This window comes from Vulpes lagopus, chromosome 1, assembly GCF_018345385.1.
Source record: "Vulpes lagopus strain Blue_001 chromosome 1, ASM1834538v1, whole genome shotgun sequence".
In the NCBI taxonomy this organism is placed as follows: domain Eukaryota; kingdom Metazoa; phylum Chordata; class Mammalia; order Carnivora; family Canidae; genus Vulpes; species Vulpes lagopus.
The window spans coordinates 26,166,897-26,190,896 of NC_054824.1; the positions used below are offsets into that span (position 1 = coordinate 26,166,897).

At 35.3% G+C, this 24,000-nt stretch overlaps 1 protein-coding gene across 2 annotated transcripts in view; it reads right to left on the reverse strand.

Annotated features, from left to right (window-relative positions):
• Nucleotides 1–1,376: 1,376 nt before the first annotated feature.
• ZNF292 (zinc finger protein 292) overlaps nt 1,377–24,000 on the reverse strand; it is a 101,087-nt gene continuing 78,463 nt past the window's right edge. For both annotated transcript variants that reach the window (XM_041747122.1, XM_041747130.1), the window contains 3 exons: nt 21,243–21,379; nt 18,823–18,964; nt 1,377–10,914 (listed from right to left, as the gene is read on the reverse strand). In XM_041747122.1, coding sequence (XP_041603056.1) covers nt 3,760–10,914; nt 18,823–18,964; nt 21,243–21,379 — 7,434 coding nt within the window. In that variant the 3' untranslated portion in view covers nt 1,377–3,759. The remainder of the gene's footprint in view (nt 10,915–18,822; nt 18,965–21,242; nt 21,380–24,000) is intronic.

Consider the following 24,000-nt stretch of genomic DNA (forward strand, 5'->3'; position numbering starts at 1 on the left):
GGTGATATTCCAAGTTTGTGGCTGGCCAAAGGGAATCTGAATTCCAAAAATGGAAGTGATACATGTAGGGCTCCTATTTATGAGGAGCAATGACTGAAATGAAGCACCTCTAATGAGCAAAACCACTGGAAAATAAAGCAGATACTATCATTTTGTACACTGAGAGGTAGGTAGTGTTGGGAGGCAGATAATATAAAATCAGAAACCCTGTTATAGAAGGATGTGTGAAACTTTGCCAATTTATCCATTCCAATTAATAATCCGAAAAATCACCATTTGTAAACAGCTGATACAAGCTGCATTGGTGCACATATCTGCTGATTATCAGCCCCGGTTCAAGGAATGCCATTTTAGAGAAGTGTTTCCTAAAATGTGCTCCTTAGAATACTAAGTAGGACATACCTAAGTATTAACATTAAAACATATATTCACTGTCAGTTAAGTCTGAAAAATTCCCATTTAACAGTTAACATGTTCTCTGCACATAATTTTGTCTTTAACATACTAATGTGCACTGGATTCTTCAACAGCCAACTAGAACATGCTGTTTAGAAAACTGATCACAGATGTTCCAACCTGGTCGTATCTTACTACAATAAATATTTTGAAAATGTTTGCCTTACTGCTTATACTTTTTCTCAACTCTGTTAACATCTTTTCTTCTGACAACCACCAATTTTTGTCTTGAGTCTCTCTGCTTTTAATTTCCGACTTATCCAATCTATCCTCTATACAATATCAATTATCTTTCTAAAATTGGTACCTGGGCAAACTGTTGAACTTAAATGCATTCAGTAACCACTTAATAAATCAAAACTGAAAACTATAAGGCATACAAGACCCTTTGTGATCTGGCCCATTTGCCTCTTCAGCTTCTCCAACTCCCTATCTTTCCACATAGACCACTTGCAATACTGCAAATGCACATGCTGCTTCCTCATACCTCCATACCTAGAATTCACCTTTCCCCTAAAGCCATCCAAAGATTATTCATTCATCTTTCAAGACTCTTCTTTTCTATAAAGACATTCATAAATACCCACCCCTGCAATAGAGCATTCCCTTTGTTCTTTCTATAGTATTTATGTAGTCTTATTTTAATAGCTATAGCAACTGCTTGCTTATTACCCAATGATCAAAAAATTGCTTTGCCAAACTCTGTCTAGCCCTTTAGAATAATTTATGCTCAATTTAACATTGCTGAAGATTTCCCAAACTATTACCATTTCACTTCACATGATGTATTTTGAACAACATGTTCTGATCTGTAGATCCAAATTCTTTGGGTTTAGAAGAGGGAGAAAAATCCATTTTAAATGATAAAACCTTAAGCAAACGGAGGCTGTAGGAAGAAAAAAAAATCTCAAGACAATAGATTGAGGGAAAGTATACCATGAAAAATATATACTTTATGATTCCTTTTTTAATACTTAGGCATTACATTCCATATCAAATTTTACCAACATGCTGTTCTATAAATTCATATTTTCTGTTTCATGCTAAAAAGCCCACTCTGCCATAATTACTTTTAGCAAACAGTACCTGGAATATAAAAAAGATTAACTCAGTGTTGGCAAACTTTCTCCTGACTTGTAGGAGAACAATTAAAAAAATGTCTAGGGGTTAATTTTCTTCAGCTAATGAGCAAAAGAAAAGCCCCAATACAATGGTATTTCACTTAACAGTGGCTCATTACTACATTAAGCAGAAATAAATCTACTTGCTACTGCACTATTTAGCGCAGGTTTGCCAAATGCCTATCTTTAAGAGCTAGGTCAACTTCCAAGAAAACTGTACAGAAACATTCAGTTGTTAACAAAAATTTAATATTAAAATTATTCAGTTAAGTTATTGTTAATTTAGAAAAAAAAACATGTATTAATCACCCATAAGAACAACTTTTATTTTAATAAATAACAGTGGGCTTACCAAAGGGAAGGGATTTTAATGTGTCAAGTTTTATGCATATTGGTAATAAACCTTAAGGAGGTGAAACCAACTATTCAATATAACCCATTAGGTCCTAAAAATAAAACTATAATACTTTAATAAAACTTAAAAAAATATTTTCCAAAAGAAAATAATTCACTCCTTGACCATGCTTATTTATTCAGAGTACCAGCAATTTCAGTTAAGTGCTTCATTTTTCCTGCAAATCTGATGTTGCACAAGGGAATATACACATTTTCATATTATTACAACATCGTCAATATCTCAGGCTAATAATATTGTGGATGCAACTGGTTTATAACAAACACAAAGTCAAAAATCAATGCTATCTATGGCAAATAGAAACAAAAGTAAACTTAAAAGATGTTTTCTTTTGTTTCCCGTACTGACTTTAGTTGGACTTCAAATGAAGGTAATAAACTCTCCTGAAATAACCTCTATCTCTGCCGTGAATCCACAGTATAAATATGGTGAATAAAGCTAAACTATAAGAGCTAACTATATACTGAATAACCAAAATAATCAATTATAACAACTAATACTGCTCTGGAAGACCAATCTAATGAAAAAAGTATCATTAGATGTGGTGGGAAAATACAAATCTGTACAATCTAACATCTATAAACAGTAAAATCAAAACATCCAACTTCCTTATAGAAAGTGTTTCATCTATGTAATTATAAATGTTAAGGACTCTTGCATTTTATAAACACAAGATGGGCTCACTTTGATGATACCAATTTTAAGATTTATAAAAATGTTTAAAAAAATCTTTCCACAAAAGTTTATACAGTTTAAAGCTATACACCAATCTATAAATCTCAGAAAATGGAAAAAAAAACTTTATAAGATCACATGTATAAAACAAGAAATGAAATGTGATTTTATTTAAGGCAATACTGGGCTACTTCACAAATCACCACCTCAAATATTTACACTGCTCCACACTACTAGTTTCTATCACATTCACAAAGGATTTTTTTTTTAATACCAAATGTTTAAAATCTTTGATGTAGTAAATTCTTTATTCACATTTCCATTATATTTCATGGAATCATAGTAACTATATCCAATTAGAAGCACTGAAAAAAAAAAACCTGTAGCTATAGGAAACTGCTAAAGAATCTATAATTTCACATGAATACCATCCCAAAATCCTGGAGGATAAATTTACAAAGCAGAGCAAGGTGTTGATATAATGTGCCTACTTTGTGAAGAGTAATTTTGAGATCATCTTGTAAATAAATGTTTTATGTAAAAATCAATGAACTATGGCAGAGTTTCTACTTTTAGTTCAAAAAATTCTTAATTTAAAACAATAAAAGAACAGTTTTAAAAACTTGATCACTTAGTTAAAAATTAAAATTCCAAATATAAATGTGTCATTTAATAGTTTAGACTTACATACTGCTGGTGGCAGCAAATGATTTACAATAATAAATATATACAAAAAAGATCTACAAACAAAGAGTACTGTTCTACATGAGCAGTGACTTGGTGAAACATATCAATCACACAGATAATTCAGTTTAGTTCATGGAAGGGGCAACTGGCTGATAGAAATTTGAGGTGTAGCTCAATTATTTACAATATAACTGAAATATTGATTCTGTTCAAGTCCCATAGGGATAAAAAAAAAAGTTTTACATGACAAATGTCATGTGTTTTTTTTTTCATTTTTTTTTTTTTTTGGCCAGGTTAATTCATGTCAACAACAAAAATTAATGAAAAGTTTCACAATTCTAGCATGCTTGATGGCTTCCTATTTAAAATAAAATGGTAAATAATGTATTTATAGTACATTAGTTATCAGTACTGCCCTCTCCCTGTGGCTTTACCCATACTAATTTCTTTCATAACAGACACATCTGGATCATTTGAATGTACTTCAAGTTTTTTCAGACTGACGGTAGGTTTCATTTCCTGAAGTTGCTTTAACACAAGTTCAGTGCAATCTTTAAGAGTCTTGTCTAAAACAATTTTTACATTATCACTGCACTGAAGCTGTGATGGATTGGCAAACTGTACAAAGGTTTCACTTTCTTTACAAGCACACACATGATTTCCACTAGTCACAGCAGTCTTATCAATATTTTTTCTTGAATTTGAATGGGATCCTTTCTTGTTTCCACTATTTGGATGGTCTTTGTCAGAATTTTTCTTCTGCTTCACTGCAGACTCCTCAAGAAACTTCAGAAAGGATACTTCAAATCCCATTGGTTTAAATGAGCTCCAGTCAAAAGATGCAGGATGCTCCTCTGTTGTTTGAATTGCAACAGCGGTTTCTTCTTCTTTATGTGTACTACTTAACTCAACTGTTGATGCTGGTTCTGCTTTTTCAACTTTTCTCTTTTTATTTAGGGAGACATTTTTTTCTTTATTGACTCTCTTCAAATTACTTGTTTTTTGTTTTTCTGACTGGCATGGGTTATTTTCCTGAAAATCATTACTTACATTTGAAGAGGTATGAGCTTGGGTCTCCACACTTGCATTGTCTTCATTTATTAATTTTGTAATAAATAATTCTGTTAGCTCATCCATTTCATCTTTTTCTTTTTTTTCAATTTCCTTCTGTGGAACTGTAGCTGTTCTAGAGTTATCATTGCTCTCTGATACACATGCATCAGAATTTTTCACATCACTCTTATCACTTTCTTGCTCAGAAGTGTCCTTTAATTGTGAGTTGCAACACCGTTTGAAGACAATGAGAAGATTTCGGTGTTGTGATGTAAATGCCTTTGATAATTTATGGCATTTATAATGTCTAATTATATTGCTTTCACTTGTAACAACTGATGTACACCCCTTTATCATACATGGATACTGGGTTACAAATCTGCTTGTACACTCAGATAAGGCATCATTTCTAGCCTTTATGGAATATACGTGCTTTCCACGTTTCAGAGAATAAGGCTTATTTTCTTCAATTTGCACAATTTTTGCAGTCTTGTTTTCTAAATTATTTTTTTTCTTTCGTTTTGTTTTAGGCATTTTGATTCCTTCCTTTCCAGATCTGTGTTTTGTTCCCCGATATTTAGACTTTGTCTTTTCTTGGTTTGCCTTGCTTGACATATTTTCCTGACCAGGTGTTAATCTTCTTGGCCGAATCAAATGAGCTTTATGCTTGTCATTATGCTTATTAAAAATGTGTCGGAGGAGATTTGACCGAGTTGCATATATCCGGTCACAGCCTTCACAGTCACACTTGTATATGCCATCTTCTTCAGTTTTACTTCCCCTTATCCCAATTCCATGATCTGCCTCAAGATGAACAACATAGTTCAAATATGTGGTAAATGAAGATTTACACTCTAACTGGTCACATGGAAATTTCCCAACATCCACAGAAGCAGTCATACTTTCAATTTCCTCAGGAGTCATTTCATGAAGTTTCATGTAGTGTTGTATCAGGCCAGTAATTGCTTGGAAAATTCGGGAACAGTCACTCACCTGACATCGAAATTCTTTCACAGTCTGTTTAGTTTCAATTTCTTCACTTTCTTTACCAGCTTCACTTTCTTCTTCAACCTCTGCAGAAAATGCAGGTAGATCTGATTTGTGTACAGCCTGGTAATGCAGAATTAAGTTTTGCTGTATAGTAAAAGCGGCAAAGCAACCCTGGTGAACACATCGGTAAGGTCTGTAGGGACTGTATCTTGTTGGAAACTCAAGGGAGTCAGAAACTGGCTTCTTGCGTTTTTTCTCCTCCTTTTCCTTTTTATGTCTTCTAATTTTCCGTCCTTTGGTTTGTATGTTTGTGAGAGAATTTGTATTACATTGTTCTGAAGTAACTGTGATCACTTGCAAGGAGCTTTCTGTTTTTTCAGGACTTTTTTTTTCAAGAAGTTGTTTTTCTGGGATCACTGCTACATTACTGAGGGAATTTTCCTTTATTGCTCCCAAGTCTAAAGTTGGTTGGAATTCCCTTTTATTTTCCTCTGTCATAGTTAGCTGTCTTTTTACTTGTGTAATTCGTGGGGTTGACAAATTTTCACTCTGAGTTTTTCTTCCATAAGGCCTTTTTATTTTTAACTTTACCATTTCTTCTGTTGTAAAATGATGGACCAACTGGCAGTGTGCCCGGAGATTAGAGTTCCTTGTAAATGTTTTTGTACAGGTAGGTACTACACATTTAAATGGGGCAAATTTCAACTGATTCTTCTTAATTTCAAGAATCATCTCTGGAGTGTACTGATGAATCTTACCATAGTGCTTAAATAAAGCATCCTTTGTCATTGCACTGTAATTACAGCCTTGGTTTTGACACACAAAGGGTTTATTAACTTTGTCACTAAACTGAATGTTGCTTATAATTTCAGAAACTGGCTGAACAACTGTGACATTTGGATTTGGTTTAACAGGAGTGGGAGTCAGTGTCACTGATGTGTTTATTAGTACACACTGGGGTGCTGGAGTGGACAGGTCATTTTCTAATTTTAATTTCTGCAAGCCTTCTAAAATTTCCTGTATTTGATCCTCCTTATGTAATACTTCAGATGGAGGAATGTTATTTTTTGCTGGCATTACACCTATAAAGGAGGAAAACTGAGAAGAATCAGGTAACTTGTTATTTTGCACAGTGTTTACTGAAGGAAGCTGAATGTTATAATTTATTTGAGCATTCTGTGATGTTTCACCAACACCGTGAGATCCACTTTTTACCTCAAGTATTTGAGAATTCATAGCACTTTTAATAATTTCAAGAGTCTTTTCAAAGTTTTGTATAACATTATCTTCAGAAATCTGCAAATCGGAATTTATTGAAGTTGTGCATGAATTCAAAGCCATCATTTGGGAATCACCATTTTCAGTTTTTAATGTTAAAGGAGCTAACACCGTATGGGACTCAAGATTGGTTTTAAAGTTTTCTTTCACATCAGTAATAAATAACTGATTGTCAACATTATTTAATTTCTGTGTTAGGTTTTCCACCAAACCCTGAGGCTCACAATTTGGAATTACATTTGAATGGAGGTTACTAGTTGGTATCTCAATACTCTTTGCTATGAGTCCCATTGCTGTTAAGTCACTTGTTACCAAGTTTTGGGAAGCATTAGGTGCAATTAGGGGAGGAACAACTTTCTTTCTTCTCTTCGAAGCACTGTTTCCCTTTTTATTTAAATGACTAGATCTCGTGCTCTGAGGACCACTTATAACTGAAACACGTGAACTATTACTGGTAAAAGTTTGTGATGGCCCACTAGAATTAGGGAATGAACTAGAACACAAACCATTTTCAACAGTCTTCAGCAGTAAGTCATTTGTTGGGAAAACAGGCAAACTGCTGCATTCCTCAATGGAGGGAGTTTTGGAGTTTGGTGTCCTATTCTGGTTTGTCAGCAGGGGGTTTGGGTGGCATACAGTCTGCAACAGAGGTGGCACAGCTGGATTTGGCATCACTGTTGCATTTACTTGTGCTGCATCTGAAACACAACCTGTTGGAACATGAGAAAGCATTTCAGCACCCTCAAATGTACTGGGGATGCCAGCAGTTTCCAAAGCCTGTTTAATAATCTCACTTCCTTCTTGACTGACATTGGTACTAAAGCTAGTCACACCAGTCCGAGGAAATGTATTTGGTAAAAATGTTGATGAGCGATTTTCAGCAGCAAGAAGTTGCAGGAATGATGGATCTTTAAAACATGCTTCTGGATTGAAGGTAGACTGTTGTGGCTGCTGCAAATTTACTGCATTTGTGGAGAGAATCATGCTGGCAAGAAGAGAAGGCTGTCCATTATTCTGTAGAAGTTCTTGAGCAATTTCTGCTCCATCCAGTGGTTTACAGTAAGATCGCTTAGACAAGTGTCCACCCAGAGACCTGGGATTAGTAAAAGCCCTGTAACACCTGCTACAGATAAATTTTCCATCTCTGATAATTGCAGGCCATTTAGCCCTTTTGTTGTGCTTGGGTTTTCTTTCCTTTCCATTTGGGCCCCGCCCACGGTCCTTTTTAACTTTTTCAGGTGCAGACTGTTGGGCACTGGTGCTATTAAAATCATTTGCAACATTGACTTGTGAAGGAAAAACTGCATTTTCACCATTACCTCCCTTCAGAAAGGAGGAATTAGTGTTTCCTTCAATCTGTGAGGAAAAATGATTTGTATTATTTTCCAGTTGGGAAAAAACAGAATTAGCCCCACTATCTGCTGGTGAAGGGAAGAGAGACATTGAACTACTTTCGGCAGGCAAAGGAAGGAAAGGATCTGAGCCACTGTCAATATTCAAAGGCAAAACTGTTTTGGTTAGATCTTCCATTTGTGCTGGCAAGGTAGTAGTAGGTAAATTTTCCATTTGGGAACATATAATACCACCACCTTGTTCATTTTTATCCTGAGAAGGTATATTTGGATTTATGACACTTTCCACTGAGGGCAACAGTGGAGTTGACACACTTGTTAAATGAGCTGGAAAAATGGAAGGCGAGACATGCTGCAACTGATTTGAACAAGTAGGATTCCCGTTGGCTTTGGTCTGTGATGTAAAAAATGCACTGTTAGAGCTGCTCACCTGTGATGGCAAAAAATAAACAAACTTTCCATTATTTGGTGTATTTAAGTTGTTAGATTTCTGACCTTTTTTACTTTTCCGCTGCATTTTAAATGCAGCATACTGGTCAGGGTGTGCAGTCTTCATGTGTTTCCCAATACTCTGTGAAGAATTATAGGTTCGAGTACATCCCTCGACCTGGCAACTGAATTTCTGAACTGGCGCTTTTGGAGGCACTGATGGAGTTCCTAAAGAACTACTTGGGTTGGGCTGTGGTGGAACAAATGTGATACTTTCCAATGTCTTAAGAGGTAAATTATAAAGACTGGATGATGTTTTAACATTACCTCCACATTCAAACTTGGAAGCTGGTAAACTGTTTTGAAATCCTGCCTGATTTTGCACAGAAAAGGTCATCAGGTTATTCACTTGTCTTTCTAAGTTTTGTGGGGTAAGGTCGCCTATTTTGAGGGTTTCTGAATTTACTAAAGAATTCTGAGTAATCTGGGCTTCATTAAAGCAATCCTGTTCTTTTCTTTCTTGAAAACCTGGACGACACAAATCATTACAGGTATCTCCAACTGGTGTATGTAAGTTTGTGACCAGTGATTCACCAGTGCCTTCCACAGTTGAGTTTTCTTGCTTTCCAAAGTTATCCTCAATCCCCTGATTGAGGGACACTTTAATGGACACAGCTACTTCACTGGCCTGAAGCAGAGGAGTAGTCACAGGGTTTTCCAAACCATTTGACAATGGTCCATCAGCTTGCCTGAGCTCTGATGCAGAAATCTGGTCTTGTTTGGTCACAGCTGATTCTGTTTTGCTTTTATCCCAAGCATCACTTTTATCTGCTGGTAAGGTATTTTCAATATTATTTTCTGAAGGAAGCACAGATCTCTCTTTCTCGATGCTCACTTCTGTGTTCTGATTCACTTTAGAAGGCTGAACACAATCTCCAGATGAATTAAGTTGGTCTTCAGGAGGCAACACTTTTTCGGGAGTACTGTGATCATCCAGATGCTTTTCTAGCTCACTCTGAGAACGATAAACTTTACCACAACCTGTGAACTTACAAGTATAGGTATTATAATGCTGTGCTTCATGATCATACAGTAAATAAGCTTCTGAAAAAATTCTGCCACACTTAGGAAACATACACTTTGCTCTAAAGACTTGATGTTCCTTTCGGTGTGTTAAGAGCTCTGCATAACTATTAAAACCAGCCTTACATTTCATCTGTATACAGATATATGGTTTACTACCACAATGCATTTGTAGGTGATCATTAAGATGAGTAACACTTACAAAATGCCGTCTACAGTACTGGCAAATAACTTTTTTGCTTTGCATTTCAAGAAAGCGCTTGGCATCTTCATTATCCTTATGCCCCTTTACATGAGCAATTAAATTTTTAAAGTACTTAAAGCCCTTCTTACAAAAAGTTACAGGGCAATTAAATTCATTAACGGGTACTGGTTTCTGGACTGGGATCACTTCTGGTTCATAAGATTTATCTTTGTCATCATTTTCATCATCTGAACCATCATTGTCATTAAATACTATGAAATCTGTTGAATAGAGACTATTCTTTTTTATAGGTCGCTGTTCCTGCTTAGCCACAGCATTAGTCTTCTGATTCTCATTGGTAGTTGTGATTTTAGGTGGCCTCCCCAATCTTCTTAATGGTTTCATAGCTGCTAGTCTCTCTTTACTAGATTGTTTAACATGCAATGTGACATGAGGGACAAAAGTTTCTTTAGAATTAAAGTTCTTTGCACATATAGGGCAACTGTAAATCCCATCTTTATAATGTTTTTGAGCATGTCGTACTATTCTGTGACCAAGGAATTCTTTGTCACATAGCACACAATACTGCATGTAGGCTTGCCAATTCCTAAACCTAGCAGAAATAAATCCCCTCTCTCTTAATTGTTTTATTTCTCTCTTCTTCTGCTTTTCATCACAGATGTCTTTAAGAAGGCCAGAATTAGCACCAATTCCACCAGAAAGTCCATTCATAGAAGTTTCTTTACTGTCTTCTTGGTAGTCCACTACTTTCTCATAAACTTCACTGTCATTTAGTTCATCTATTGAAGACACAATAGATGCTTCTTCCCCCATTAATGCAAGACATTGTCGTTTTAATGTTTTCCAATCCCAGAATTCTGGATCAAAGGGCCACTGAGTTTTCAATACAAGTAAGAGCTCACAGCGCAGAGAATTTGGTATTGGAAGATTCTCTTCATCATATTTCTGGTCTGGTTGATTATACAACATTTCCACAGCATAATATGCATCTACTGTAGGCTCAATAAGAAATTCACTCAGTTGACAAGCACGTTTAACTTCCAGATCATCAGGCAACAAGCATGAAATGGTCTTGCAAATAGATATTTTCACTTCAGTATTTTCTGTAGATTCCAAACGAAGAGCTTTTACACATAGTTCTATACAGGTGGCAAGTCCAGCCCCTTCAGTCTGTGAAAGAGCAATAGGAAATGTTAATTTAATCTATACTAACCAATACAGATTTGTGAATTTATTAATTTTAAAAACTGATGTTTGCTATTCTCAAATTTTGCAGCAGCAACATATGAAATGCTGTCTCTTCTAAGGCACAACAGCTTAGCCTTGTGCGTGTGTATGTGTGTGTAAAATGAATTATAAAAAATAGGAAAAAAAAAAAGAAAGAAAAGCATTGGGAACTAAGATAAGACCTGGGTATAAAATCATTAACTATAGCTAGGCAAACTTGGAAGTTATTAACTTCTCTAACCATTCATAGCAGCCCACTTACAAAATAAAGATCAAAATAGCATTTAAATTTCATAAAACATGAATATTATATATCTAAAGTATTTGATACAGCTTAGTATAATGTCTGGTACACAGGAATTAATACATGTCAACCTTATCATAAATCTTATTTCCTAAGTCTGTATTTACAATCCTTATGAAATAAAAACCTTCTTCACTCAATTACAGAACTGAGAACATCCCCATATTTCCTAAGACTAGTAATGAAAGGAGATTTTCACTTTTAACAGAATAAAGTTATTTGATCCTTTATAAGGGAGATTCTAGTCCTATCATATGTTGGCTGAATGCCCAATCACCTACCACATTGTTGAACCATCTTAAAAACTAGAAGGAGACACAGTAAGTGTTTTTCCTTTTGAATTAGCATCTTGAACTGTTATTATAAGATACCAATAATGAAAGTAAGAGTAATTTTGAAGATATTTGTAGTGAAGAGATAAAAATGGATTTTAGAAGGACTAAGAGAACATAAATATAAGAAATAAGGCAGCTATAAGATGTGGCCATATTCATTGAAATGGAGTGTTATACAGAATCAAAAAGCAGGAAAGAAATAAGCAAAAAAAGAAAAAAAGAAAAAAAAAGCTGATAGGGTCTATATTTCCATAGGCTAAGAAGGAATTAAAATATTTTACTGAAAAAGCAACTTAGATTTGTAGGCCAATAGGAAAGTGAGGGAAGAATACTAAATTGGCTTTAACTTTAGGAGAAACAAGGGCACAAAGACCAAGAAGCAAATGGACAAGAATAGAATATGAGACCTATTTTTAAAAGTGACAAGAAAGGACAACAGGGAAAGAGGTAGAACCATACGGTTGTCTCTAGCTTTTACGTCAAACCTGTATAGTTATTTTATACTATTTTGAGATAAATGGGAGCCAGAAAACTGTTACAATAAAACATCTGCACCTCTGTTACATGCCTTAGGGGCTACCACTAATAATGGATAATCAGGCCACTTGTCTGTTAGAACATGAAGGAAACAAAAAAGACATGTGGTGAGAAAAGATTCATATTAGAGAGAGGAGGTCTTGGAGAAATCAAAAGTCAAGTCAACCATAAAGATGATCTGAAGTGATAATGAAGACACATATCAGAAGGACTAGTAAATATGTATAGGATAAGAATTCTGAAAAAGGATGACAGAGAAAGAAATGACTTAAGAAAGGATCCAGGAAACAGATTTTGTGGACGAAAGACATCTGCCTTGAGGAAGATGACTGTAACTATTCTTTGTCAAGTGAATGTTGATCCCTTTATAAAGAACAAAAGCAGATTCAAAAATTCTACTTATTGCTTAGAAAATGCAACTAAAATTATTTTGGAGAGAAACTCAATAAATAGTTCTATTCTAATACAGTTGGCTACTAGATTCAAGAGTGCATCTCAACTCATTAAGGACAAATTAATTTGAATAAATTGCTTTAAAAACATCTTACTGTTGTAATTAAATGTGAAATCTTAAGTAATGCCAATAAAATGACAAAATTTTATTCTTGTAAGTTTTTCATCTTTGTGCATGATTAAAAATTGTTTATAGGTGATAATTCAAATCATAAATTAGTTATATAAAGTATTTTAAAAAATGAGTTTGAATTCATAATTTCCCATAAATATGTGATTAAACAATTAGCCTATAAAAATCTACTTCATTCATAAATTAAAGTAAAAGTATTGACAAGACCAGCTTGAATTTAAGAGTGATAGGAGCAGAAGAAAGCTAATTGCTAAAAATTCAGAGCAGGAATAGAGACTCACCCCCCAATGACAATGATCCAATATGAGGCAACCTTCTGAGAAATATAAGGTTTTATCTTTGGTACCCCCCCACTTTTCTGTTCCTTTCCTCTGACTGCCTAATGTCCTTGACCCAAAGCTACCTGAGGTTTACAGACTGATTAGTTCCCCCATGTACATCCTATTCAGCCCTCCTCTATCCACACATAGCATGATGTCTTAACCTGCTTTAAAATTATTAAATGGCCACTTTTCTACTTTAGAGTTAAATATACTCTTAATGGGGAATATAAACAGGGCTTCACAGTCTTTACCTATGCCTCATCTGGTCTAGACCCATCTTTTATCTTTTGCCCTACCTACCCAAGTATATGCCAGGTAAACTCAACTAACTGTAATTCCTCAAATATCCCATTCTCTCATTTGTCTTGGTATCACTTGTGATTTTGTGATATAATAAGAAATACATACATATTTTGGTTTTCATCCAGGGTTTCCAGCACAGAGCTCCTAAAACCTTTGTAATTTTCTGTGAAGAGCTATAAGGGCATCTTTTGTTGCCAGCTCCTGAAATAGCTAGAGCCTTAAACTGTGAAACAGGTGTTGTTATTAATAAGGCCCTTTTAACCACAAAGGAGTTTATGTTAATGAGGCAATTTTTGGAAAGCCCCTAGATAACCACCGGATGAGGGCTGATAGGGGAACAAACCTGTGATTACAGGGTTGGAACTTTCAGCTCTTGCCCCCCTCCCCAGCCCCATCTCCAACCCCAAGGAAGGGAGAAAAGCTGGGGTCTGAATCAATCGTCAATGGTGGCTGAAGATTTAATCAACTATGCCCATGTAATGGAAAGCCTCCATAAAAACCCAAAAAGAACGGGGTTCAGGGACATTCTGCACTGGTGAACAGGTGGAGATCTGAGACAGCAGCTTGCCCATTGTCCTAGGCATATCTTCCATCTAGTTCTTCCAGAGTTGTATCCTTTCATAAAACCAGTAATCTAGTAGGTAAACTGTCTTCCTGAATTCTGTGAGTCATTTTAGGAAATTAATCAAATCTGAAGAGGAGGTTGTGGGAACTTCTGATTTTAGCCAGTTGGTCAGAATTACAGATGAAGACAAACTGGACTTGTGAGTGGTATCTGAAGGGGTGTGTATGTGGCACTCTTGTGCAATTGTGCTATCTCCAGGTAAATAGTGTCGGACTTGAGTTAAGCTGTAGGATACCCAGCTGGTGTCCACAGAATCAGATATCTCCTCGATGTGGAGAAAATTCTCCACATATTTGATGACCAGAAGTATTCAGTGAGAAGAGAATAGAGGAGAAAAAGTTTTTTCTTTACACCACTTCCCATGCTTTTTCTAGTAATAGGAACACTTTTTACCCTCCCACTCTGGCTATTACTCAGAGTCAAAACAGACAAGAGGGTTAGATGGCCCACCTCTCTTATTCATTCAGCACCTACTTTATACTAGGCACTGTACTAGGCACTGTGCTCCCACAGGAGTCTTAGCACTCCACCAAAACAGAAAGACCCATACCATATTGCAACTCTGTGTGTGTCTCCCCATTAATAGACTATGAAAGCCTAAAGGGCAGAGCAATACTTTTCAACCTTTTAATGTCAAGAGTCTAGGAAAACGCAGAGTAAAATGGCCAATTAATAGTCTTCAACAGCTCCTGGAATTTTGAAAAAGGGCCACCAGTTAACCCAAACCACTAACCTTGAGACTAAATTATATGACGTGAAAGATAACGAGTTATACTAGAACCTAGTCATTACAGCATTAACTTTAAGGTCTCTTTTAGTCCTAAAACAAACAAAAAAATCTATGATTTTAGGGTTGTTGTTTTAAATATTTATTTGAGAGAGACTGTGAATACACAGACACCAGCAGGACTAGAGACAGAGGGAAAGAATCTCAAGCAGACTTCCAGCTGTGCTCAGAGTCCAATGCATGGCTCTTTCTTACTGAGATCACAACTGGAGCTGAAATCAAGAGTCAGATGCCTAACCAACTGAGCCACACACCTGCCCCTATGATTCTAGTTTTAAGATAAAACCTATGCCTGATCATTTTTCATAAAGTAAAAACCAAAGGGGAAAAATTTTATGCAACGGGAAACCAGATTTTTGGAGCAGAGTAATTAATTAGCAAGTTGCAAGTTACTCTTGTTAATAGGTGAGCTCTCCTGGCCCAACTTTCTAAGCTATTATTCATGCTTTTAACCACTTTTTTTATGTGCTTTTACTTCTGACCCCAAAGTCTCTTTGGAAAGGCTCTATTCAACAGAACTGTCTATGATGAAGTGTTCTGTATGCTATTCAATATGGTAGTCATTAATCACATGGAGCTACTAAGCACCTAAAATGTGGCTACTGGCTACCATAATGGACAGTATAGCTCTTGTCCAAGTTTTTTCCCTCTCTAACACAATCTCCTTATGAATAGGGTATAAGGTTGAGGGAGGAGAGTCACTTTTACCTATCTAGAATAATAGAATTATCCTATTCTATTTGTCTTCTGATATTCATTTTTAATCTTATTTAAAAATGAAATACAAAGTGGTTAGTTACCACATGGTCAACAGAAACTCAAGATTTATATTTAATTTGTCTGGCTTCTAGTTTCAAGCTCCTTCCACTGCGCTATACTGCTCTTCAAGTCAGACATAAAGCAGTGGCACAACCTATATTTTAAAACTACACAGTAATTTTTTTAAAAAGATTTTATTTATTTGACAGAGAGAGCGAGAGAACATAGGCAGGGGTAGTGGGAGGAGAAGCAGGCTCCCCACAGAGCAGAGAGCCAGATGCAGGGCTTGATCCCAGACCTTGGCCTTATGACCTGAGCTGAAGGCAGATGCCTAGCTGACAGAGCCACCCAGGCGCCCCAAAACTGCACAGTAATTTTTTAAAGAAACTTACTATTAAGTTTACCTTTTTTAAACTGCAACACTACAACATATAAGATGAAAAATCAGGATAAGAGCCAGACAGACAAAAACTAGAACGGAGATGAACTGACTCTTATTCTTTATTCCTGAAAAGAAATTATTTCAGGAGAAAAAATGACGATATATGTAAGATTTATTGACCAACTACACATTTTTTTTTTAAAGATTTTATTTATTTATTCATGAGAGACAGAGAGGTAGAGACACACAGAGAGGGAGAAGCAAGCTCCTCGCAGGGAGCCTGATGTGGGACTCGATCCTGGGACTGGGATCACACCCTGAGCCAAAGGCAGACCCTCAACCGCTGAGCCACCCAGGTGTCCTACCAACTACAGATTTTAAAAGTTACCTTTAAAGGGGGACAGGAGATTATCTTTTGGTCTTTCCTTAAAAAAAAAAAAAAAAGCAATTACACGTGAATTAAAAAATATCTCTTGGGGATCCTGGGTGGCTGAGTCAGTTAAATGTCTGACTCTTCATTTTGGCTCAGATCATGAATGCAGGTTTGTGTGATCAAGATTATTTTTTCTCTCCCTCTACATCTGCCTCCCCTACTCCCAGCTCATGTGCTCCTTCTCTCTCTGTCTTCAATAAACAGACCTTAAAAAAAAAAAAATACTTATCATGCTACATCTCTGTCTTAAGGATTCCTTAAATGCTGTTTGGCACCCCATTCTATGCAATGGTAGCAACTCTGGAAAATACCTTCTGTGTACATTTAAAATGGAAACCCACTGCATTACTACAAGGGTTACTATAAGAAAATAAATTAATTCTGTAAAACTTGGATTCCAATTTAGATAATAAATAAAAATGAATATGCAACCTCTGCTATCACTTTCCTGTTGAGTTGTATCTAATCTGCTTAATCTACTTATTAAGTGTCTTCCATTTCAATGATTGTTTATTCCTAAAAGTTCTTTGGACTCTTTAAAATCTGCTTGGTTGTTTTGATAGTATCTTTCTTTCTCATGTTTTAATTCTTAACTTTAGGTCTTTAAATATATGTATTTTATAGAATTTTCCACAACTGTGTTATTTAAAGTGTTAGGCAAATAATTCTATTCTTTTTGTCTACTGACATTCATTTGTGTCACTTTGTTTCATATGCTTTATGAAACTTTTTTTTTTTTTTTAAAGATTTTATTTGAGAGAAAGAGAGCAAGAGAAAGAGCATAAGCAGACAGAGGGCAGAGAGAGAGAGAGAGAAGCAAGTTCCCTGATGGGCAGGGAGTCCAACATGGGGCTTGATCTAAGCACCCTGTGATCATGACCTGAGCCGAAGGCAGATGCTTAACTGAGCCACCCAGGCGCGCCTGCTTTATAAATCTTGGTTAAATTTATTTACGTCTTTAAATATATGTAATTTATAGTGTCTATCCTTGCATGTTTAATCCTATTGTTATTTTTCTCTGCCAAAATTCCCTCATGACAAGCTGCTTCATGTTCTGTAAACCCTGATCATGAACTCATCTTAAGGAGAGCTTTACCTGAGAATGCTGCATTGAGGCTATGTCCCTCTAAAGAAGTTCTGCATTTGCTTCTGCCAGGTGTTACCTGCCCAGTACTCCACCCTTACCTTCTTAAATGTTACTTGGCATGGGGATTTCTGGACTATACAGATAGGGTAAATTTAGATCCCCAATCTGTGTGAGGGTAGACCTATGGTTATAACTTCTTAAGGGAAACATTTATCCTTGTCTGACCCACAGCCCAGTAGGACATGCACAGGGTTCCCTATCATCTATCTGTATTTTTTTTTTTTTAATTTTTATTTATTTATGATAGTCATACAGAGAGAGAGAGAGAGGCAGAGACATAGGCAGAGGGAGAAGCAGGCTCCATGCACCGGGAGCCTGACGTGGGATTCGATCCCGGGTCTCCAGGATCGCGCCCTGGGCCAAAGGCAGGCGCCAAACCGCTGCGCCACCCAGGGATCCCTATCTGTATTTTTTTTAAAAAATATTTTATTTATTTATTCATGAGATACAGAGAGAGAGAGAGTGAGAGAAAGAGAGAGAGAGACAGAGACACAGGCAGAGGGAGAAGCAGGCTCCATGTAGGGAGCCTGATGTGGGACTCGAATCCAGGTCTCCAGGATCACGCCCTGGGCTGAAGGCGGTGCTAAACCACTGAGCCACCTGGGCTGCCCATCTATCTGTATTTAAAGTAGTATTTTCTAGTCTAGTTTTTCAATGAAATTATAGGACTTCACAAGTAGGGCAGGCAGACAGAAAGCTCAGCTCCAACTTCCCAACTTGAGAGGTCCTAAGATCTTATCTCTTATCCCCATAAAGCTACCTCCCATCCCCATGTGCAAACTCCTCACTCTAATTAGTAACATATCCCAATATCCACCAGGAAAGACCCAGCAACAGCTCAAGCTTTCTGCTCCAGTTTTTAAGTTCCTCCTCATTTTGAGCCTATGGATTTCCCCTAACATTCTTACAATATCAGATACATCAAAATGTTTATTTCATCAATTATTTTGGGGCATTTTATGGAAGAAGGATTTTTAGATAATGTAATTTGCCAGACAGCTAGCAACGGAAGCTATCTCTATATTTTTCTTTATACTTTCTAAATTTCTACAAATTATCAAAATAGCATAACACCTAGAAGTAAAAATTGTAGAATGATAAAATACCAGAGTATGTGTATTACTTTTCTTCAGGTCAAGAGTAAGCCCCCATTTGCATTTGTAAGTTTTTCTGTATCAAATACCTATTAAGACTAATAAAAAAAAAAAGCAATGTTCAAAACTCTAAATGAAATAACAAAAATCACTGGAAGAGGTGCCAAAATAATAGTTTTTTATTAAAGATAATGAATATATCTTAAATTAAGAAAAAATAGCTCAATTATTCTTACCTCTGAATTAATAACTTTAATCAGGAAGAAAATGTGATATACCGTCTTGGTTAACAAAGAAAGTTGCCGACATCTTTCTAGGTACACTTGTATAGATGGTTCTACTCTTTGCTGTAATTTACTCCAAAAGAGAGTGAGTTCCCTAAAAAAAAAAGTATAAAAAATAAATTGAAGCAGTAATGTAATAATCATGGACTATGTTGGTCTAGTCATTACATTTGAATTTAAAACTAGTTTTAGATTCTAATTCTACATGTGGAAATTAAGTTTAAATTTGATTATTAAATATAAAATATATATCAACTTTTAGAGACTAAATAAAATCAAGAAATGATTAATCATTTTATTAATATTTTTCAATGTCAGCGAGTACTGCCAATTATTAGTAAAGCACCTCTCATTTAAACAAGTTAATATAAACAGTAACTGAGCCACATCTGAACTTTATGTAATAAAGTACAAAATGTGTGTATGTATAAAATGCACATATAGATAAATGGTGTATTTATATAAAATACAGGTAAAAGCATTTAATTTTACCTTCTACCTTAAATTGAAAATTGATCAATTGGTCGATTAAATTTATTAGATAAATGTTAACAATAACACAGAACTCAAAAGAAATTTAACTAATTTCTGTCAAATTAGTGAATAAAAGAAACTTTGAAAAATGAATTTTAAAATTTATTTCAAATGCAACTAGAGTATATTTTTCACAGAAAAATAATCCTACTGAAATGATGACTTTTCCTCTCTTTTACCTATCATCCTATTTCTCTTCTGTCCTCCAAAAATCATCTTTCTTGCTTCAACTTTTTTCACCAAGTATTCTCCTCAATACAAGCCTTTCCTACTATTATTTCCTTAGTTTGTACTCCTAGGAACTCTGCCCCTTGACCACCCACTTGAATAACTTGTCCATTTACTGGATTTTAACCTATATATTCAAAATCTCTCTCTCCAGTCTTGACCACTTTCACCTCTCTAGTTCTTTATAAGACTTCTCCACTTTGATCTCTTTTGAAACCTGAAACAAACCTGAAACTTAACATATGAAAAAGATTATTAACATCCTTTCCAGTTCACCATCTTTGTAATTTAATGTATCATTATCACTGACCCTATCGAACTCTGCTTTCTACTATCCTAAAGACTGTTATCTTTAACATTTTTTTCACCCCATCCCATATCCATAAGGAAGCCTTCATAACTTCCCAGTTGGACTGTTAATTGGTTTTCTAGTTGACTTTCCTAGCTCAACTCTGTCCTACCACTTTTTCCCCCAACTGTCTCACTGTTCAGACCCCAATCTGTTCTCAAGTACTTGTATTAAACAGCATTTCTTAAAGACAAATTTCTATTTTGTCCTCCTATTTAAAGGCTTATAATAGATTGCCTTTGTTGATATGAAATCCGGACTTTGCTGCTTTTTTTAAAAAGCAATATAAGAGTTCATTTTTAGTCACTTCTAATATTTATATTACATGGAAAATCTACTTTTCCTGAGTAAATGCATGTTTCTTATTTTCCCTTCAGAATCCTTCTACCCACCTTTTACATCCTCTCTGTACTGCAGATACGATTTTCCCTTCGTAACAAAACACTCAACTGCTCAGAAAACCTTTATAATTATGAACTTTATTCTTCTTTAATTGCACATTTATTTAGCTTGCCTGTCCTATATTCATGGCATTTGTATGTCATTTCATTTCATAGAAATCCTTAAGTGTCAGAAAATTGTAAACTAAATTTTGTTTCCAGTATCACACAACACTGAAGACTAATAATGCTGTTCAATGACCAGATAAAAGGTCAGTTTTAGCTAACACATTGATTTACAACTAATCTTAAGATTTTTTTGAGTCAGTTGAGGCCAATATCTCTATTAGTTGTATGCTCCGAATATTATACATATATAACAGGCTTTGCACACTTGAAAATGTACCATATAAAGAAATGTGTACTCAAGAAGTTAGTGAAGTAGAATATCTCACAGACGTAAAATGAACTATATTTCCATACGTAAATCACTAGCAGCTAATTATACAGTTAAAAGTGTGCAATATGCAGAGGAAAATATATACACATTCAATCACAGACTGAAACACATATGAAAAAATTGTGGCATTAGACAAAATAAACCTTTCTTTCATCTTCTAACATATAAAAATTTCCTGATCATTATTAATAACACAGTGATTACTGTTATACTATGGAGTTGTGTGGTCCTTAATATAAAAAAATTTAAAGTTATAACATGAACAATAATCAGTTTGCACAGTATTTAATAACTGAAAATAAGCTTTTTGTTTTAAGACTTTGAAAGATTAAAAAATATGTTCTTAAGCTCTCTGAATTCTCACAACCTCGCTGGTATTCTTATTTAACAAGCTTTTATTTACAAAATAAAACCAACTCACCAAGCACAGTACATGTCTCCTTGTTGGAGCTGACGTGACAAAAATGCGGTACATAAGACAAGAGCACTTTTTTCATCACCCTCAGATTCTAAGTTACAGATCATTTCTAGTGCATCTTTGCAATCAACTTCTGAAATCTACAGAAAAAAGGATATAGAAAATGCCATAAAATGGTTTTATTATTAAGATATATAATAATATACTTTAAAATCTTCACTGGATATTTACAGATCATTTTTATCAGTAAAACCTCATTAACTCATACTATCAATTCATACTTCGTCATTACTGGGCTACAGTGAAGAAGTAATCTTTCTTCAGGTCAGAGAACCAACTATTTTCATGAACTTTATAAGTATTTATATGAAATAGCTAAGGTTAATTATAAGCACCCTCTACCCATTAATCAGGTCTATGATACTGAAAAAGAAAAGTTGTACTTTTCCCCCTTTTAACTGGTAATTTAAAAAGCATTAGAATCAGCAGAAAGACACAGACAAGTCTATTGAATATAGACTAATAAAGTGTCTACTCATCTGAGGGAAAAAAGTATACTATGAAACATTTTATGCAGTTTATACCACCTTTAAATTAAGCTCACCTCAGTGTTCTATAAATCTCCATTATTTTTCTTTTCATACAAATTCATTCCATCTCAAAGCCTGTCAACAGTCATGCATGCATAAGTATAACCTAGATGAAGGCAACTTCTTCATTTAATTACACACTTACATCTATTGCTTATTTTTTGAAAAATTAAAATTTACTACCACAATACAATGATTTACTACGTAAACAGATCTCTACAAGCATTTGCTGTAATACAAAGATATGGCAAACAACATAGGATCACAAATCACTGGTGTTCCACAAAATAAAAAGATTAATTCCAACATGGTATAACTGACAAATGGCAAAAAAAATTGAAGACCAATACAGACCATTGGCACCCAAGTACTAAAGAGATAACCATACCCCTCCTCCTTGTTGATCTTCTGTCTCGCCTGATCAACTTTTGAGTACAGGAAAAGTGTATGTTTAAAAGGTAATGTGTTTAGGACTGAACAAGTGTCTAAATGAGAGGCACTTCGGTGGCTCAGTGGTTGGGCATCTGCCTTCAGCTCAGGTGGTTACCCTGGGTCCTGGGATCAAGTCCCACACGGGGCTCCTTGCAGGGACCCTACTTCTCCCTCTGCCTGTTTCTCTGCCTCTCAGCGTCTCTCATGAATAAATAAATAAAATATTAAAAAAGTGTTTAAATGAGGATAATCTTAAGGTTGATCTTTGAGGAGGATAAAAGCTGCATGAGGATAGATTCAAAGGTTTCACTGTATACATTAAGTTGAGCTAGAAAACTCTAAAACAAGAAAAGACCCAACTCTGAGTCTGTGCGTTTAACAATGATTCCTCACGGGAATGATGAAGTTAGTGGCAGAGTTAAGACTGAAATCTGAGTCCTGGAACTCCCTGGTGCAGTGCTCTTTCCACTACTACTCCATCTCACTCTTTCTAACAAATCTTTATCTATAAGCAACCCCATTTAAACAAACAAAAAAAGGGCTGAACAATATATAATTACACAATAAATATTTTCAAATATCTACATTACTTTATCAGATATATTTTATTATTTAATCATAAATTTTCTCCTAGGTAGGTATAGTCATTGACATTTTATATACAATGAATATGGGGCTCAAAGAAATTATGTGATTTGCCCAAGTTGCAATAGTTAATCAAGTGGCAGAGCTACAAATCAAATTTTGTCTAATTGACATTAAACACTCATGCTTTCCATTTCATCATATTATCTTTAATGCAAGCTGTGTTAACTTTAAACAGATACCCTGGTACACACATGCAAATCTTTTTAGAAGTCAACTCATTAAGTTTTATTTTTTCATGTTGATGATAACTGTCATAGCAGCTACTACTTATTTATTAGTCCCAGCTTCTTCAGAAATAGCATTGCTAACCAGCAAAATGGCTGGCCCGGTAGATACTATTAACTTTTTAGACATAAGGTTCAGAGAGGTTAAGTTCTTGATCAAAGTCACATGCTTAATTAGTGACAGTTAAGATTTCAACCCAAGTGGAGCTTCCAAGTCTGTGCTCTTTCTAGAATGAGGCCCTTTACTGCTAAATATTGATTGTTTACATGTTCAGGTTTAATAAAAAATATTTTTTAAAGATTTTTTAAAAATGTATTCATAATAGACATAGAAAGAGAGAGAGAGGCAGAGACACAGGCAGAGGGAGAAGCAAGGCTCCATGCCGGGAGCCCAACGCGGGACTCGATCCCGGGACTCCAGGATCATGCCCTGGGCCAAAGGCAGGCGCGAAACCGCTGAGCCACCCAGGGATCCCCAATAAAAAAATCTTATATCCTGAAAGTCTGATTTGTTTTGAATCTGGTCATTTGTTGTTGTTCTAAAACCTAAGCCACTCTTCTTGAATGCTCAAATGATGTAAAATGCATACATTACCTACGAGGAAATTCATTTTCCCAATGACATTACCTACATTATTAACTTACACTTAGTAACTGGAAATATATATTTGTGTGTAAAATAACCTCTCCATATTTCACATATATACAACATATCAACTGAAACATTTGTCATATTCAATAATACAGAAAATCTCACTTTTTATTATAGTTATACTAGGAAAATACTTTTTAGTGTGTATTTCATAGCCTTCATTTCCCTGGCTTGCCACTAGATGGTCCTCTTGAAAAAAATAGGACACTAAAAAG